Raw genomic sequence first — 18050 nt, forward strand, 5'->3', positions numbered from 1 at the left:
AAACTATGTTCTGTATTACTTTATTTACAAAAAAGCATATAGCAATTGTAGGACATTAGGTGCCATAAAATGATACACACCTGGATTGAAGAGGTTTGGATTCACCCATTCCTTCTCATCATGGTGTAGAGACCAGAGGTTAATAACCACACGGGCTTCCTTAGGAATGGTGTATTCTCCAATACTGTAAAGAGATATGTATAATTAATACTGATCATGCTGCAGGCATTAAACCAATAAGGTACATATGGAGTGCATGTTTTTATCATAATTATTTTTATATTTCAAAAAGATTTTATGACAATGCTGAATCAGGCATATCAGTCTCTGCCCCGAATAAAGCTTACAAACTAATTTTCCTACCACTGTTTGATAGCGCAGGGGCGTAACTAGAAATCACAGGGCCCCATAGCAAAATTTTGTATGGGGCCCCATGATTGCTAGTTATGCCACTTGCAGAGCCCACCTGATATACCAAACAGCCCACCTGAGAGTGACCCTGCAGAGCCCACCATAGACTCTCTATAGTTGGCTCTGCAGGGTCTCAGATGGACTGCACACCTCTTACCTGTCAGGGCTGTCCGCCTCTGTGGCCGCCGGGCCCCGCCTCCTCTTCTAACGACGGGCCCCGCCTCCTCTTAGGTCGCTGGCCAGTGATGTAAGAAGAGGCGGGGTTGCTCTTAGGCGGGCACCGCCTCCTCCTCTACTGCTAATGCTGGCCTCTTCTGCCGCAGCTGCTGGCTGTCACTGACACGGCTCCGCAGCGGCTGTGAGGGGAAATCGGTGATCTTCACAGCTGCTGCTGAGCTGTGTCAGTGACAGCCAGCACCCTTACATGCCATAGCGACCCAGGCGGCCAAAACAGCATCAGAGGGATGCCCTGGCCGTGCCCCCCTGTGCGCGGCCCCATAACGGCCACCTGGGTCGCCATTGTTACGCCACTGGTGCACGGCCAGTCCATACAAAGGGTGCCCCTTGGCGGGGGCTGAACCCATAAAAAAAGTAAACCGCAGTACTAAAAATTAGCCACCATCTTCCAGCAACCTTGGGGATCCCTCTATGATTTTTTCCTGTGCAGGACAGAAAAAAGAACAATCTGGTTTCTACTCAAGCTGCTTAGCAAAGCAGAGGCACACTCGAGCAAATATGTAAGTATGTCAGGGCTGCAACTGTTATTTATTTTACAGAAGGAGCTAGGAGAAGCAGCAGACCTAACGTTGATTATCTATTCTAGATCTACTTTGGGCGAGCTTATTGTGCACTACTCACAAACTACCATTCTTGCTTAGATAATTAACCAAATGTCAGAACTTTTGGCTGGAAAGTGGAAATGTACTAATGTAACCTACTGGGAAGAAGACAATAAATCTCACCTGGAATCTTTTAAAGCCACATGCGGAAGAAGCAATGGTGATACAGGACGAATTCGCAGTACTTCAGAGATGGCAGCCTCTGTATAGTGAAGGATTTTCCTGTCACTGAGGAGTGGATATCTTTCAAACCCGACCTTTGCATCCAGCTCTTCCTGGATTTTCTTCTGGACCTGGTTTATTGTACAAAATACACAGTATAGTAATTCACTTGTGCAGTGGCGGACTTAAGGAACAAAGGGCCTGGTGCAACATTTTTTCTCGGGCTCCCCCCTTCCCGCTCGGGAAGGGGGGGTGCCAGGATTGGATCTTGCTAGCCCCCCAGTCTCTGCACTAAAGGACCTTACACTCTAATGTCCCCCCACAGTCACACACTATTATTATACGTTTATATTGCTCTGACATATACCGTTGTGCTGTACAAAGAACACTGAGCCAGACACATCAGTCTTTGTACAGAGGAGCTTCACTCTAATGCAGAATGCCATAAGATATAGAGGATTACAAATCCCAGCAATACATCATACAGCAATGCAGAATAATAGTATATGAATTTGGTACATACTCTGTGCTGCTGCTCTGCTCCGGGGTGCTGGCCTGATGACTCGGGCAGAGGTTCTCAGGAGGAGTGCAGAAGGTCTCAGGAGGGGGAGATGTGTGGGCGGCGGAAGTGCTGTAAGCAGGCGCCGCGTGGCTCCCGAGAAGGCTGCTGCGAGTCACCTAACGCAGCCGAATCCATTTGAAAAATTTAATTGCCGAGGTGCAGAGCTCAACGATGTAACGCAGAGTACAAAGGTCAGTGGTGTAGCGCAGAGTACACAGGTCAGTGGTGTAATGCAGAGAACACAGGTCAGTGGTGTAGTACAGAGATCAGTGGTGTAATGGAGAGTATACAGGTCAGTGGTGTAATGCAGAGTGCAGAGGCGGTCGCCTCAGGTGGCATCTCTTAGGGTCATGTGTGGAGTCATGTGCCTAACGCCCCCTCTGGTCCAGAGCATCCAAGGTTGCTAAGAGGTCTTAGGAACCTGTGACGTTCTGGCCAGAACATCCCGCTCAGCTGCTGGCAACCACTGACATCCTGGGTCATTGAGATGGGCAACGCAGGGGATCCTGGGTGACGTCATTCATGAAATCCGGTCATCACCCGGGATCCCAGGCTCTGTGTTTACATTCCAGCAGTGCTGTGGAACTGTCATTTGGGATGGGAGTTAAGGTGGGGCAGCATCACTATTGCAGTGGGTCAACATCGTATGGTGTCACTCATCGTAATTAACATGGATTGTGAGTGATGTTAGATTTACATACTGGAACACTGGAATTTAAAAAAAATAAAATAAAGGACTTTTATTAACTGTGTTGTTGTTTTTATTTACTATTTCCTTTTTTCGTGAATACGTTACAAAGGGTATTTACCCCTTCTCATTCATATACAGTGAGGGGGGGGGGCTCCCTTATTCTATAGGTGGCTCCCAGATTCACATAATCTCTCCCCACATTCCTTTTGGGGGATGGGATGCAGGGATTAGGCTCTTGTCCTCATAAACATGGGGACAAGGTGCCTTGCAAGGGAGGGAGAGGCTTTTCTGCCCCCACCCCTCCCTTGCAGGTATTCTCCTTCTAACTATACTACTACTCATGCCTATACCCTGTTAATACTATCTACTATAATTTGTTCACCTCTGGATAGTGTAGTAAATATGCAACAGCCCATTTCAAAACTGTAGATGTGGTCTCCACTCCTGCTCCAAATATATCCCCTACAGTCATGAGGATGTGATCCTCCGTCAGCCCCACATCTTGTGGTATGTTGCTATTGTTGTTTTCCATGCTTAATTTGGCTTTGAGAAGAGCATCCATCAAGTCATTGACAGTTTCCCCAGAAAACGCATCCTACAAAGTACATAACAGCATTTTAGTAAAACTGCAAAAAAACTCTTACAAACTTTTGCATGGTTTACAGAAAGAATAAAATAGATATGATGGTAGTAGCCAGGGGCCACCCTACCCTAGGACGTAAGCCCTAGGAAGTATGCCTCTGCATCATCTCCCGGCCCATCTCGGGTTTCGGCTCTGGCCAGCATCCGACTCAGCACCTGGGCAGTGATAATGGTGTATCCCTAATTATTACCTTATATGCTAATGTATACTAATACTGTCATATTAAATGTTGTCATATATTATTCATCGATATAAATTGTTTTATACAGCACAGATCTACACTTTTTAAAATATTCATCCTTCATTTACCTACCTTATGTTCTTTTAGTTTCTTATAGAGAAGTTGATCTCGAGCTGCCACTGACTGCCTCAAGATGTCTAGATCCTTGTTTGGAAATATCTGCCAGAAAGGAATGTGATTTACTGGAAAACCTAATACACATATACAATAATACTGCAATATACTGTATATACACCCTCACTTCTCCGTGGATCGTGGAAAACTAGGAGCAGCATAAAATATCAAATTACAGCAGAAATGCATCAGCAGGTGAATCTGAAATAAGGCCTCTTTCACACCAGGGCATTTCGTCGCATGTTTTTTTTACGCGCTGAAACGCATGCAAATTTAAATCCCATGTATTCCTATGGAGGTCGTTCAGGCAAATGCACTGAATCGCGCATAAAAATACAACTGTTTGAAATAGCCCCTTAGCTTATTTTGTTGCATAGCAAAAACATGTCTTCTATTGCATTAGTTGTGAATGGGGCATGGTTGAATGCAGTTTTGGTATTCTTGCAGATAAGTGATGGATGTTTAATTTTCTGACCTCCACATATCACAAAAAAAATTAAAACAGTTGTATATGCAGAAGAAATAGCTAGGTATAACTTTATAAGGCAATATTTCCTGAAGATTTAGTTAAAAAGGAAGAGTTCCCCCATTTACATACCGCTGTGAGAAGAAAGTGAAGGAATGATTTCCAATTACAGCAAAAAGAAAAATAATTATTATAGAATCTCAAACAGCAGAGTAAACCTTTCCAGGAGAAAATGTTTCTCTCCCAGACACTGGTGCCCAGGAGCCGCTATCTAATAGCAGGAGACTCCTGGGAACATCCGGGAGAGTTGAGATGTCTGAGTTCAAAGCAAACTTGTTGATTTGTCCTCCATAGGGAAACACAGGTTTACTTTGAAGCGGGCCCTGCACTAAAATCCAAGGTCCACTTATATGACTGCCCTCCACCCTCTGATGCTAAAACACTGTATTATGGAAATAGAAAAATGAAAGGTGACATCAGTGAGTCTTCTGGTAGGATCCTGCGAAAGCGGTGGATCACAAATCATGTGAGAACAAGCTCCTGCATATTGCAGTAGCATCATTTCATAAGTTGGATACAGAGCTTTCCCAAGATTTCCTTTGTGAGGGAAATATCCCACAGCACAGTAAACGCACATGCTATATTCATACCTGAAGGCAAGGAAATATGTCCACCAAGCTGTCTTTGGCCACTGTGTCCACTATGCCTTTACTGTACTTCAGCATGGTCTCAAACTCTGCATCTCCTCTCTTGTATCTGGTTTTGAAGCACAAGGAGCAGACCACATTAGTGACAGCTCGGATGAGCTCTGGAGCCATGTCCAAAGGGATTGTCTGGAAGGAGGCGAGCGTCTGACACAACGAGGAAGCTTCACGGGAAACTTAATGATAGAAACATAATTCTACAATCAAAATCAGGGTATGAGAAGCCACACTGTCATTCTTACAATCGGATGGATGTCATTTCGATTCATAAAGTGGAAAGCCCATTTAAATATTATGCTTGTCAATCCTAGGTAAATTAAAACTGAACTCTAGGCAAACAACTAAATACACATATGAAATACATATATCAGACATTTGTACTTGACAAGGAATCAACGGAAATGTTTATTGAATCCTGAGATTTATACAGCCCTGCCAGATACTACAGCCACCCATTTCCCTGTTAATATCAAAAAGTGTAGAATGGATACATCTCATCACCCCCATTTTGCTGACTTAACAGTGAAAGAACAGCAGGAGGCTGATAAGGACATCCCTCTGCTGTCTCTCTTCTCAGCCTGGTCCTTGTTAGCATATTTGAACGCAGCACACCTTACTGGCTCCCAGCCCCCCCCCTACTTCTCCCAGTTCTCCCTACTTCTCCCAGTCTGAGTGTTGCTGTATAAGTGATTGAAAGAGAATGATGCCAAGTCAAATTAAAGTGCTTACACCTGCTGCATTTACCCTAGGCTCACGGTATACTGAGCCTAGGGTGACGGGAGGACGCTAGTTTGTGTCCTCCCGTTACCCTAAGGAGAACTATGGGGAAAAGCCCTAACCCCATAGTTCTCCTTTAATCATGTGATCACAAGAATAGCCAATCATCATGATCGCTGAAATCTTGTTTACAAACAAACTTCTCCATCCATTGCACTGACAAAGAGGCACAGTGCCACTGGATGTGGCCATATTGCATTACACACTCCTGGATAAAGGTTACAGATTAACAATTATAGTTAGTCTCTGTTTGTTTTATTTAAATTTGTTTTATTTCCATGTTTATTCTATCCCCATAAGTTTATGGTTTTATAACTCTAGCGACTACTCAATACAGATTTATTATGCATATATTTACAACCGCTCTTGCAGTACAAGTGTATATTATCTACGACTAGTTGGAATGTAAAAGAGATTTCAGGTGATACGGTTTATCTGATGTCTGATGGATGTATTATGTGCCAATGTATCTGCTTGTTCATTATGAATGTACACAGCAATGCCTTATATGCATATAAACCAATACAAAATCTAAAGTTTAAAAAAAGAGGCACAGTGCCATCTGCTGGTTCAAGAGACACATTGTTATATATTAAATAAAAAATTTCAGGTTAAAACGGACCTTCACGCTTCCACATTCTGTTCTAACCCACTGCAACCTCCCACTATTTAAAACAGAATCTTTTTTTCTGTTTGTAGCCCCTACCACCGTTTGTGGAGTGGCTACCAGAAATTTACAGGGATATTCACAAAAGGGTGAAGAGTTTGGAGAAGGCAGGAAAAGTGAACAATCTAGGACAACATAGCTGAACTGGAAAGTGAGCTGAATTGGAGAATTTTTCCAAATGAGCTATGTTGTCCTAGATTGTTCACTTCTCCACACTCTTCACCTTTTTGTGAATAACCCTGTTAGTGTTGCCAGAGCTGTAGTCAGTCTGGCTGAATTATAATTGGCATTTATCTGGTTAATTCCAGGTGTTCTTACATTGATTGTACCTGCCTGAGTGGGGTGTGACTCTGCTGCAGTGTGGGGCAGCCAATGGAGAACGTTATGAATGTGTGTGAGGCTCACCAGCCAATCAGTGGTGATTTAATGGCCAGTTGTGCATGCCAAGGAAGTTCATATATACTCTGGGGAATTGCCATGTGCTCTGCCTAGTCTTAGGCTTGTCTAGAGTCCAGCCCAGGCTGGGTTCAGTCTGGCCTGGAAGCAGGAATGCTCAAGTGCGGGAAATGTTCACTAGGCCTCAAGCCGGGAGGAGGCCTCCTAATACTGATATTGGAGGAGAACCAGAGAAGCCGATGGCTACTGGAGGTGCCTAGCACTGGAATTGACCACAGGAGCAAGTCTGGTGTCTCTTCTACTAAAAATCTCATGCCTATTCATCTTCAGCTGTTGCTCAGATACCCAGTGTGTGCTCTCATTGATCCTGCACTATGGAATACTGAAAGGGACTGGTGAGTCTGGAGTTTTTTTCTCTGCCTATTTCTATCATGGATGTCCGAAGTCCTAAACCTCTCTCCCAATTATGAAGTTCTACAATAAAGTTCCCTCAGCATCATATCTACAGTCTGGATCTCACTTTTATTGGTTGCCACAGAGGGTGATAAGTGCTATTAGGGCAGCCAGGTTGCTAAAATCCCCTAGACAGGCTATGGAAGATCCGTATAAACCAGCGGCTTCTTCATTGGGTGAGCAATACATGTTTATTGAACTTTTTCAAAATATTTAATCTGGCCTCACCCCATCACCGTTCTTGACAAGGCGAGTATGAAGTGTCCTTCTACTACAGCCTCCTGGGGTATGTGTTGGGGATATCATGAGTAGGGACACAGGGCTGCCGGTGGGGGGAGCTGCGTACATCATTAGGGACTGACTGCCTGAACCCAGAAGAAGCAGCCAGGTTCACCTTGGTCATTGGGTTCTGGCATGGGACCCGGGCTGTGTCACCTGAACAGCAGATCCCAGTGAGAGAAAGCTAGATTCACGGGGTAGGCAAGTATGTGAACTAAGGACAATGCTGTACAAAAGGCAAAAAGGGTAAAAAAAACAAAGTTCCAAGGGCAGAGTGAAGCTCCTATTTAAAGTCAATCATCCAACAGGGTTTCAGCGTGTTGATAAAGTGAGAACATCCACTGAGTGTGATCATGTCCCTGGTGGGTGACAAGACCTGGAACCTAGCCCTGTACAGTAAGAGAGCCGGCCACTTAAGAGCATTAACCATCATGTCATAGAACATTATTCAGCAACGGTAAAAGGGCAGTTCTATACTCAAGATTAAAGGAAATGTACTGAGAGAAATATAGAGGCTGCCATTGATGACCTTTACTCCAGTCATTGCAGGCACTGATCAGAACAAGTACGTTGCAAATTAAGTCACAGGGAAGTGAAAACTCCACATCTGTTTTCTTATTTCTGTACAGTGACTCAGAAAATATTACTAGAGTTATTGCAGCAGTATGACAGCCAGTCAAACATCATCTTTAGAAGGAGAGGTCACCATTAACTGCCTTCTTATACTCTAGGTCAAGGGTGGGCAACTCTGGCCTTCCAGCTGTTGTGGAACTAAAGGTCCCATGAAGCATTGCAAGACTCTGAGAGCCACATGTATGAATCCTAGAGGCAGAGGGATCATGGGATTTGTAGTTTAATCACAGCTGGAGGGCTGACATTGCCCACCTCTCTCACCTGCTCTAGGTAAAGGTAAAGAAAACAAAAAGCATGCCATTCATTTACAATTTTTTTTATTTTGTTACTATGGTCATAATAATGAATAAGGAGACTTTCTTAATTGCTGAACATACATTTATTGCAATGGTAGAGCAGCTAATAAGGTGTCCCGTGCATAATACACTCATAGACTATGTGCATGTGTCCATGTCCAAGATCATGTTCATTGACAGCACACCATGTCCAGGGTGACTGTAGGAAAATGACTAGTTGTATCATGACAATCATTCAGATTTGCTCATCTGTGAGATGCCTCCCAGGAGAAAGGTGATCACATAGAGGACCATGTAGTTTTTTTTATAACGTTATGTGAATTTTAGATTGAGATAGTGTTTCTATAAGTTAAAACATAATTACATCCAGCAGTGAATGTCCACATTTAGTATCATCTAGTATGTTTATATACACACTCATACAGTATCACTGCCTATGGCAGCTCCATTGCTGAGATAGCCTGGCTCTAGGACCGACGTCTATCAGCTGCTGTGATGAATAAAGAATGTTGGAGTCAGTCTCCTCCAGCCGAACATCTCATTGGAATAAACAGAGAATTTGTAAGGATTTAAAAGAGCAGGAAGAACAGTACTGGAACTACAGAAGGTAAATCTTAGCATTTGAGTCGTCTGCATTATGCTTGAAGAATTCACTAAAGTCCCATTGACGGTTGCAATTGGGACCAACTCATGAATTGCTCCTTGAAACTCATGCCAACAGTTGCTGTTCACATGTATTTGGACATGCTGCAATTACCTGCAGACCTGAAGGCAAACTGTTTGCATCTGGTGGTGATCATCCGCAGGTAATCTCAGCATGTCCAGTTACATGTGAACAGCTTAGGACACTGTCAGCTGTCATTGCCTTGCATAGTGCTTCCCATCCACAGCTGTTCACATGAGTCTCACAGAGCAATTTGTGAGACAACCCCAATGGCGCGTGTGAATGGGTTCCAACACAGAAGACTGACGGGGCTATTCTCTAATGGGTGAAGGGTTTGTAGAAGGCAGGAGAAGTGAACAATCTAGGCCAAAATAGCTGATTTGGAAAATGTCTCCAATTCAGCTCACTTTCCATTCCAGCTATGTTGTCCTAGATTGTTCACTTCTCCAGCCTTCTCCAAACTCTTCACCCTTTTGTGAATAGCCTGTGAATGTTTATAGTGCATAGCATCTGCTATGAATGTGGCATCATCTCTGCATATACACTTCCAGTCAAAATTACTTCTGTTCATGGTTGTGCTTGTTTATGAAATATGCTTGTTTATGAAACCAAAGCTTTTAAATATATACTGTATATATAGTAAAACATTAGTACATTCATGTCTCTTCTGTTGTACACCATAGCTGTGGTGATATATGTATACTCACTGATGTGCTCAATAGCAACGGTTCCTTCACCGAACATACACAGCGCTGAATGAACCATTTTACGATGAAACTTCCAGCTGGGACTATAGTCTGCAAATGCAATGTCCTTGCCATCTCTTGTCAAAATATCGGTTGTCACCTTAATATCAAAGGAACATTAGGAACATTACACAGTGAAGTTCACATTTCCGTATCTCTTACACCCGAGCTGAAAACCCTCATCAATAATGTCCTCTCAGGTGGATACCTACCTCATAGGGATGGAATTTTTGTTTCAATGAGTCCTATAAGTACTACATTGGTTGTAACTTGCTCCATATATTTATTTGTATATTATATTTTCGATATTTTTTGGAAAGTTGGTTGACATGAAGTTGGGTAGGAGTACCCAAAACTCTTAGGTGGACAGGAACATAGTTGGGAACTGCGGCTGGGATATCTCACGTATTCTTACGTGCCAATTCACAACAGATGCTTTGGAGCTAAGCTGGCCGTTGTTTCCAGCACACCCCCAAAGCAAGACAATTTGCTTTGTCACCGCCACATTGTGATTGGAATGCGTTTGTTAGCGCTAAAAGAAAACGTACGGCATGCTGTACTTTTTTCAGCGCAGCAGGATGTGACGCTGTACAGCCACTTCGCACCCTGCTGCGCCCGTAGAACTGAATGAAGGATGCTGGGTCTCACTGCTAAACACAAGGTGTTAATGCAATCCATTACTATAGGGTGAAGCCAGTGTAATCCTTAAGAGCCTACTCGCACCATAGCGTTTGAGTTTTGCACAGTACAATGCATGTGTTACTGTAGGGCACACGTAAGCTCAGTGCTGTCTTGTGGTACCATTAATTTTTCTACAGAGCACTGACATTGCAAAATGTGCGTAAAGAAAAATGGAACAGGAGTATTTTTTTTTCCTGCATTGGGGCTTGTGGTAACGCAGCTTGCCACAATGTACAATATAACATGATACAGCACATGCAATACCGTTACACATCTTGCGAATGGCTCCGAAGGCTTGCCAGACTCTAGAAAGTCCAGAGCGTAGTAACTTACAGCAAACAATTTACATCCAGTTTACTTCATACAGGTAAGAGAGTGGACCTGACTGGTTACTATTTAGTGCATAGCTCTTTTATATTGTAGCCCGAGGACTTAGCCCTCGTTCACACCTGAACGCTTTGTAGCGCGTTCTACGCTCGACGAACGCTCTACAAAACGCTCAAAAATATAAATCCCATTGTATTCAATGGTCTCGTTCCCACCTTGGCGTATTTCCGCCCGTCCCTAACGCGCTACAAAACGGCCCACGCCTGAAAAGGTACAGGTACTACTTTGGGCCGTTTTGTTGCGTGTTTCCATTGGGATACAGCCAAGTAGCCTTCGGAAACGCGCGACGGTCGCGCAACTTTTTTACCGCGAATCGCGGTCGCGCATATGCAATACGCCTAGGTGTGAACGAGACCTCAATGTGCCAATAATTTTAAGCCCATAGCATTGGAGAACTAAACACAGACCAACAGTATGTATATAGCATAAAATACATTGCGAAACCTAAAAACAAACAGTGGGATCCTATCTGGTGTCCTGACCTACAGGTCGTACACCTCTGGGTTTAGTGATACTCACTGTGCGGGGTCTCCCAGCAAATGCTTTTCCCTTCTTCAGCAAGACCTCTCTGGCATCCTCATGGTTATTCACTACAACTACATAGTGGGAACCCATCTTAAAAGAGTATAGGCTGCCATACTTCTTCTGCAGGTTACAGAAGAGAAGGTGTGGAGGCAGATGATTTCCAAGGTGGAGTAAACTCCCGATGACAGGCAATGACGGTAAGCTCTTGGGGTACTTTACATCTCCATGGCTCCTGAATCCCATTCTCCAGAAAGAGATGAGGAATAGCACTGAGACTAGAAGCAAAGCACAGCCAAGCCACACAATCATGCTGGAGTCTTAATTACCTTGAAATGATCACTTCGGTGTTCTTGCCAAATAAATAATGTGGGGGCTTTTCCCTGCAGCCAATCAAAGCTCACATGTTATTAACCCATGGACTTCTTGGAGTATTTTATCTTCTCCTTCCTCAGTCAGAGTCTTAATGCTTTTAATATGCACTTTCCTAGATCCCAGCATCTAAATACATTAAAAAAACATTGTGCTATGATGGTCAAACAACCATACATCAGTTTAGCAGTATCTACTCTAGATATGATTGGAATGTTTGATCTTATTTGGAAATGTCTTTTGGGATACTACAAATGTTTACTGTTCCAGCTAAACATTAAGGCAGCAGCTGAATTTACAATTGTTTTCAAGGACTCCTCATTTGACTGATGTTTTTCCCATTTTCCCTTTATATTGGATTGTCATCTAATTTAAACTTAAATTGTTCTCCATGCTCTCTCGTCACTTGTGATGAGAGAGCATGGAGCCGACTTCCCGGCCAATCAGGAAGCCGGGTAGCGTGCAATGACATGCTGCCCGGCTTCCCGATTGGTCAGGAAGCTAGCAAATCCGGGAAGCCGGGCGCCGTGTAATGATGCAGCGCCCGGCATTCTGATTGGCCCGGGAAGCTGGCGTCATGCTCCCTCATCATCTCATGGATCATAATATTAAGAAAGTGACCTTAAAGCATTAGTTTGTATTGCTTTAGAAAAAATGTGACCTGTCCCTTTAAGAAAAAGTATCGGTAATTGGTTTCTGCGAGTACTTGATCAAAAGTATCGGTACTCGTACTCGGTCTTAAATAAGTGGTATCGGTGCATCCCTAGTCTTTACTATACACTTCCCATTTCACATGTTTTGGAGATGTCTCCTCTTGGATTCACAATGACTTGTGTAAACTGATCTCATGCTGCCTGCTATGCTTTTTAAAAGACATACTCCAGAATTTTAAAAAAACGTAACCTTGCAGGCAGCCGTGGCCCTCTTTTCAGGCATATTAGAGAGCCCCATCTGCTGCGGTCACAGCCTCACTGATCGGCTGGAGCCCGTACTGACCGCCTGGAGCCTGCACTGACTGCCTGGTGCCCACACTGACTGTTGGAGCCCGCACTGACCACCTGGAGCCCGCACTGACTACCTGAGAGCCCATACTGGCCACCTAGAGCCCGCGTTGGCCCCCTGAGAGCCCGCACTGACCACCTGAGAGCCCGCACTGACCACCTGAGAGTCCACACTGACCTCCTGAGAGCTCTGTAATGCATTACTTAGTACGGCCCTGGCAGTGATGCCTTCAGGCTGGTCTCATGACATGAAGGGTCCTCTTCATCTCCGGATGATGCAAAATGCGGCAATGACAAGATGACATCAGCACTGCTTTCTGTAATAGCACACAGTGAATGGAGGGGGCTGTGAATGGAGACCCCACAATCAGGCTTTATTCATAGCTACATTGTTACACTATTACATTGGATTTTGTATAATGCTTATGTATTCGTAGTGCTTATGTATGAACTACTTAGTCTGATCTGAGCGTATCAAATGCCACAAACCTGCAAGAGTTACGTTTTAGTAAACAAAAGTTGTTTTTTATGTAATTTCTTATTTTTATTACCTTCCCCCGTCATAGGTATTTTACTTTTTTTACGCTTTGTATATTCGCATTTTTGTGACATCTGTCCCCCATTGTAGGAAATGTACATAGCCCTTCCTGTCACGTTCGGAGTCTGAGCACAAATATATCTGTATTCTGTAACATAACGGTGGCAGCAGCGAGGATGCGAGCAGCTCTCTCGCCCCTCCCTCCACATTCGCTTTGCCAGGCTTTTTGAGCTGCACTCTGAGCCGTAGGTATGATGGAGAGGGAAGCGGTAGCAAAAATGGCGGCGTCCGCGGATGGGCAGACAAAGTACGGGCAGTCGGTGAAGGGACTGCTCACCGAGAAGGTCAGCACGTGTGGCGCTGACGTCATCGCCCTCACCAAACAAGTGCTGAAAGGGTCGCGCAGCTCCGAGGTGAGAGACGAGCTTCGGAAAAGCAGCGGGGCGGGGCCTGGCCTGGGATAGGGGCGGGGTTAGAGAGCAGCACAGGTAGGACCGAAAAGAGGGGGCGGGGCCCTGCTCCTCCTACAGTCATTCTATATGAGATCAGTCATTATTATACAGTCATTCTATATGAGATCAGTTATTATACAGTCACTGTATATATAGACATACAGTCATTATTCTACAAATATTAACAGTTATATATTTTACAGGTATTATTACATAGTCATTCTTCTAGCTGTCAAACATTTTATCAAAGCTCAGGGAGAGAAGAGATACAGAATAGTCAGCCATTGCCTTTTTTTATCGATTACACTAAGTATGAGCATATGTAACTCCTCAGTTTTATGATGATCCGTTATAGGACAGCTTCTCTTTTCATTGGTGATGTCCTCCAGCGTTTTCAGGACCACACAGGGTCCCTTCATCAGGCTTTAGCATTGGCGTCAATGCTAAAGCCTGATAAAGGGACCCTGTGTGGTTCCCAAAAGCGCTTGTTGGTCAGATGACAAAAAACTTAAATAAACAAAGATTTTGCTATCCTAAAAGGACTGGCGTGCTGGTGACATTTCTAGAATTTTTCTGACATTTGCGGCGCTATCCGCAGTCACTGCGAGCACCCCCCACTACAAGGGACATATCGGTAAGGAGTGCGACAAGGATAGTACTTATTGTCCTCCTGTATAGACACCCCGTCCCCTCCTCAGTGTAACGGCTGTACTAGTCGGGGACATCGCCATCCATAGGAACGTATGGGGAGACCTGCATGTGACATTGTCCTGTAAAGTGTCATTAGCAATTTGGAATTATCACCTGTTTGTTAACTCCAGCTTTCAGTTCAGTATTTATTGCTGTAATATAGTCAGATAGTCAGGCTGTAATTACAGTGATAAATATGCTGCTCTTTTACTTTTTTTTTTACTAGGTATGCGCTGCGGTTAAAGTGACACTAAACTCAGAAGTTAAATCTTTAAAATGCATTCAAGTACCTCAACTATTAACAAAATTGTAGCTTATTTGTGTATCACTCAGCTGTAGGTCCTCAAATCATCTCTGAATTGGTGCTGACACTGTCCTTCCTTCTGGAGGGTGGCTACTATTGTTCCCCATGGTTCCTGTGTGTGTTGTAGTATAGTCACCGCTCTAAGCTCGCTCCCGTGATGGACTACAATCTCATGTTTAGTTTACTAATTTGTATTGAAATTGCAGTCCACAGGAGCGAGCTTGGAGCGCTGGCTACTTTACAACACACACAGGGACCATGGGGAACAAATGCCCGGATTGCATACAGCAGCCAATCAGGTCACAGCTTTCATTTGTGTTGTACAGCAGAATTTTAAAGAGTGACACCATTGTGTTATATTTGCAAATTCAAACGTTGAACATTTATTATCATGTGATTCTGTAGAGAATTCATGAATTCTAGCTTTTAAAAAAGTCAAGGTCTATTGTAGTTTGTAAACACATCAATAAATATACAAGTTTTTCTTTTTTTTTCTTTTAGCTTCTTGGCCATGCTGCCAGAAATATGGTAATGCAAGAAGATTCCATTTTGCATTCAGAAGATGTAAGTAACGTACACTCACACAACACACTAAAGAAGTATATTCTAAATAAAGTTGCTGCACAGCTACAATTCAAAGATCCCATAAAAACATTTAAAGCATCCCCCAATATCTCTAAAGAAAGAACAATTCCAATGGGACAAAAGAACCCATTCTGTCAAAGTAAACCATGATCATATAAAACATGATATTAAAGGATAACTACACCACTCCAAAAATGTAATATATTGCCGCTTACCTTAGATGTGACAGCTGCAGTCATTGTATTTTTTAAGGCTAAGAACATATTTAGTAATTACAGAAAATAGTTGTTGATCTCTCCAGAAATGCTGTGTCCTTGTAACTGAATGAGGGCTGAAAAGAAAGCCCAAACATCTTTATCTTCATTATGTAATCTACTAATCCCTTCATTCCTAATGTAATGGACATGTTCAAAGGCAGACATGTTTGAAGTTTACCCAGATGAGCTTTGCTCACTCTTCCACTGTATCTATGGAGGGAGCCATGGTTGTCACCCAGAGATGAAACATGTTACTTGCAAGATTCCCAGGTGAAAATGAAGAAAAAAAGCCTGAAAAGAAAACAAATGCGTCCACCATATTTAAAAACTGGTGAGCTGCAATATATAATTTTTTGGTTTGGGGTTTGGATATGCTTCAAGTGATTATCAAAGTGAGAGAAAGAGGCGAAGAGCGTAAGTGCTAAGACAAAAAAAATATGCCGTGGTATAACATAATAAGCCTTTGGGCTAACCCATATGGTTTCAATTGCACCATATCTCTAACTTGCTAATTTTGTACCATGAATATCCAATAATGGGACTTCCCAGGTGGCTGTTGTGATGGATTCACACTACACATTTATCTTTATATGCAGTTATAGAGGAACAATGCTTGAAGAAGGCTCCACGTGTGTCATGGTTAGGACGCCACTTTGTTAGGACTTGCCATGTGTCCCAATAGATGGCATATATTGGAGGCAGAGTACCGCGCTGAACAGCTGTGTGTGGCTTTGTCTATTGTTGAGTCATGTTTTACATGTGGTATGGATTTTTCATTTCTAACTTTTTTATGTGCAGCTTCAGTCTAAAGTGCTGATTCTGCAACTGTTTGATCCACACAGATCTTTGATGTGATCTGAAACAACTAAAGGAGAAAAGGCCAGACCATGGGGAGGAAATTACTTGGCCTAAATGGCTGATCTTTCAAACCCTGCCTGTGATCATTCAACTTCCAAGGAGCTCCAGCAGATATCTATAGCCAAGTGCTGGGACCTGTAGCTGTAGGCCTATGCCTTTAGCTTCTTGCTGGCACTTTTGTTAAATGTACAGACTATTTTACATTAGGGTAAAGAGAAATGCCACGGCCGCGTTTAAATTGCAATCTCAGAATCTTGTTTTCACACTGAGCGTTTGGTAGCGCTATGTAGCTCTACCAATGCATTTCAATGGAGATGTTCATATCTCGTAGCTCAATGTCACCTGTAGCTTGTAGCTGAAGCTTGTCGCTCAAACATGAGCTATTTTTCAGTGGATTTCGAGCGATTTGGCCCCAATAGACTTTGATAGGCTGCCAAAAGAAGCGCTCCGTAGCGTGACAAAATATGCACTGTGGCTCAATGTCGCTCAAAGTCAAACCGCTCAAATCTTGTTGTAACTCAGTGTGAATGGGGTCTTAGGTCAGGGCTGGACAAATCCCTACAGCAAGGTAGCCCATGCGCCTTAAAAACTACAGCTGGCACTTTTGAGGTTTTTTCTAGTTGTTGTCAATGGAGCTGGCTCCTAAAAATATCCTGCTGGTGACAGGATTGGACAGACTGGCTCCTGAATTCCATATTAATTTGTCCACCCCTAGATGAGTGTAAATTGCAGTAACCTGCAGAACCAGAACCAATCTAGTTTTAGTCTGCAAGAATCAGTTGACCTATCTTCTGACTGTTTACTATAATTCAAACCGAGTCATTACATTTAGCACTGCTTTATTGCATAGGAGTGTTTGGGGTAGCATTAGATGTCTCCTCTTTTGTAAAAAAGCAAAACCAAGTATCGACTACAGTAAGAAGTTCACATTAGTCCATGCAAAGTGAGCAATCCTGAACTACATGTCAAATAAAACTGGGCAGCCACTATTTATTACCAAAATTATATTAATAAATGAACACTTTCATGATCATTTCCAGAGCCTCCGAAAAATGGCGATTATAACAACACATCTACAGTACCAGTAAGTTCTCACTTTTATGTTGCAGTCTGTATTATGAATTGTGTTAAACAGTCAAAACTTCAACTAACACCTTTTATGTCTTTCCTCCTAGGCAAGAAGCCATACAGAAAAGGTAAGTATAGATAACAAGAAGTGGTCTGCTAATAAAGGCTGGAAAAGAATTGCTCTCCATTTTTCTGAACTTCCATTTCATTGCAAAGTTTTGCCTTTCTACAACTGGTGACATTTGAAAACTGAAAAGCTGTTTAAGGCTTTGTTCACACCAAATGCAGAGCAGATCCGGTCAGGTTTCTGCACATGCACGCTAGTCTTTTAGATGCGTTTTTGGCTAAAAAAAAATGTTTGTTTTGTTTAACCAGTTGACATCCGCGGTGTTAAACCCCCTTCCCATCCAGGCCATTTTTCAGGTTTCAGCGCTGCGGTACTTTGACTGACATTTATTCCGTCATGCAGCGCTGTACTGAAATGAATTTTATACCCTTTTTTGGGGACAGATAGAGCTTTCTTTTGGGGGTATTTATTTACCAGTGGGGTTTTTATTTTTTTACTATATTAAGGAAAAATTACCGAAATAT

General features: G+C 43.1%; 2 protein-coding genes across 2 annotated transcripts in view; one reads left to right on the forward strand and one right to left on the reverse strand.

Annotated features, from left to right (window-relative positions):
* LOC108784564 (steroid 17-alpha-hydroxylase/17,20 lyase) overlaps positions 1-11651 on the reverse strand; it is a 12309-nt gene extending 658 nt beyond the window's left edge. The window contains exons 1-7 of the mRNA XM_018553412.1: positions 11332-11651; positions 9706-9844; positions 4780-5009; positions 3622-3708; positions 3048-3260; positions 1374-1543; positions 81-184 (exon numbers count right to left, since the gene is read on the reverse strand). Of these exons, the coding sequence (XP_018408914.1) occupies positions 81-184; positions 1374-1543; positions 3048-3260; positions 3622-3708; positions 4780-5009; positions 9706-9844; positions 11332-11646 (1258 nt within the window). The 5' untranslated portion in view covers positions 11647-11651. The remainder of the gene's footprint in view (positions 1-80; positions 185-1373; positions 1544-3047; positions 3261-3621; positions 3709-4779; positions 5010-9705; positions 9845-11331) is intronic.
* A 1810-nt stretch (positions 11652-13461) lies between these two features.
* The window catches only part of BORCS7 (BLOC-1 related complex subunit 7), an 11469-nt gene continuing 6880 nt past the window's right edge, over positions 13462-18050 (forward strand). Inside the window, exons 1-4 of the mRNA XM_018553416.1 lie at positions 13462-13658; positions 15193-15255; positions 17432-17475; positions 17567-17587. Of these exons, the coding sequence (XP_018408918.1) occupies positions 13497-13658; positions 15193-15255; positions 17432-17475; positions 17567-17587 (290 nt within the window). The 5' untranslated portion in view covers positions 13462-13496. The remainder of the gene's footprint in view (positions 13659-15192; positions 15256-17431; positions 17476-17566; positions 17588-18050) is intronic.

The sequence above is a fragment of the Nanorana parkeri genome, unplaced genomic scaffold, assembly GCF_000935625.1.
Source record: "Nanorana parkeri isolate BGI_ZX_2015 unplaced genomic scaffold, ASM93562v1 scaffold119, whole genome shotgun sequence".
Lineage (NCBI taxonomy): Eukaryota > Metazoa > Chordata > Amphibia > Anura > Dicroglossidae > Nanorana > Nanorana parkeri.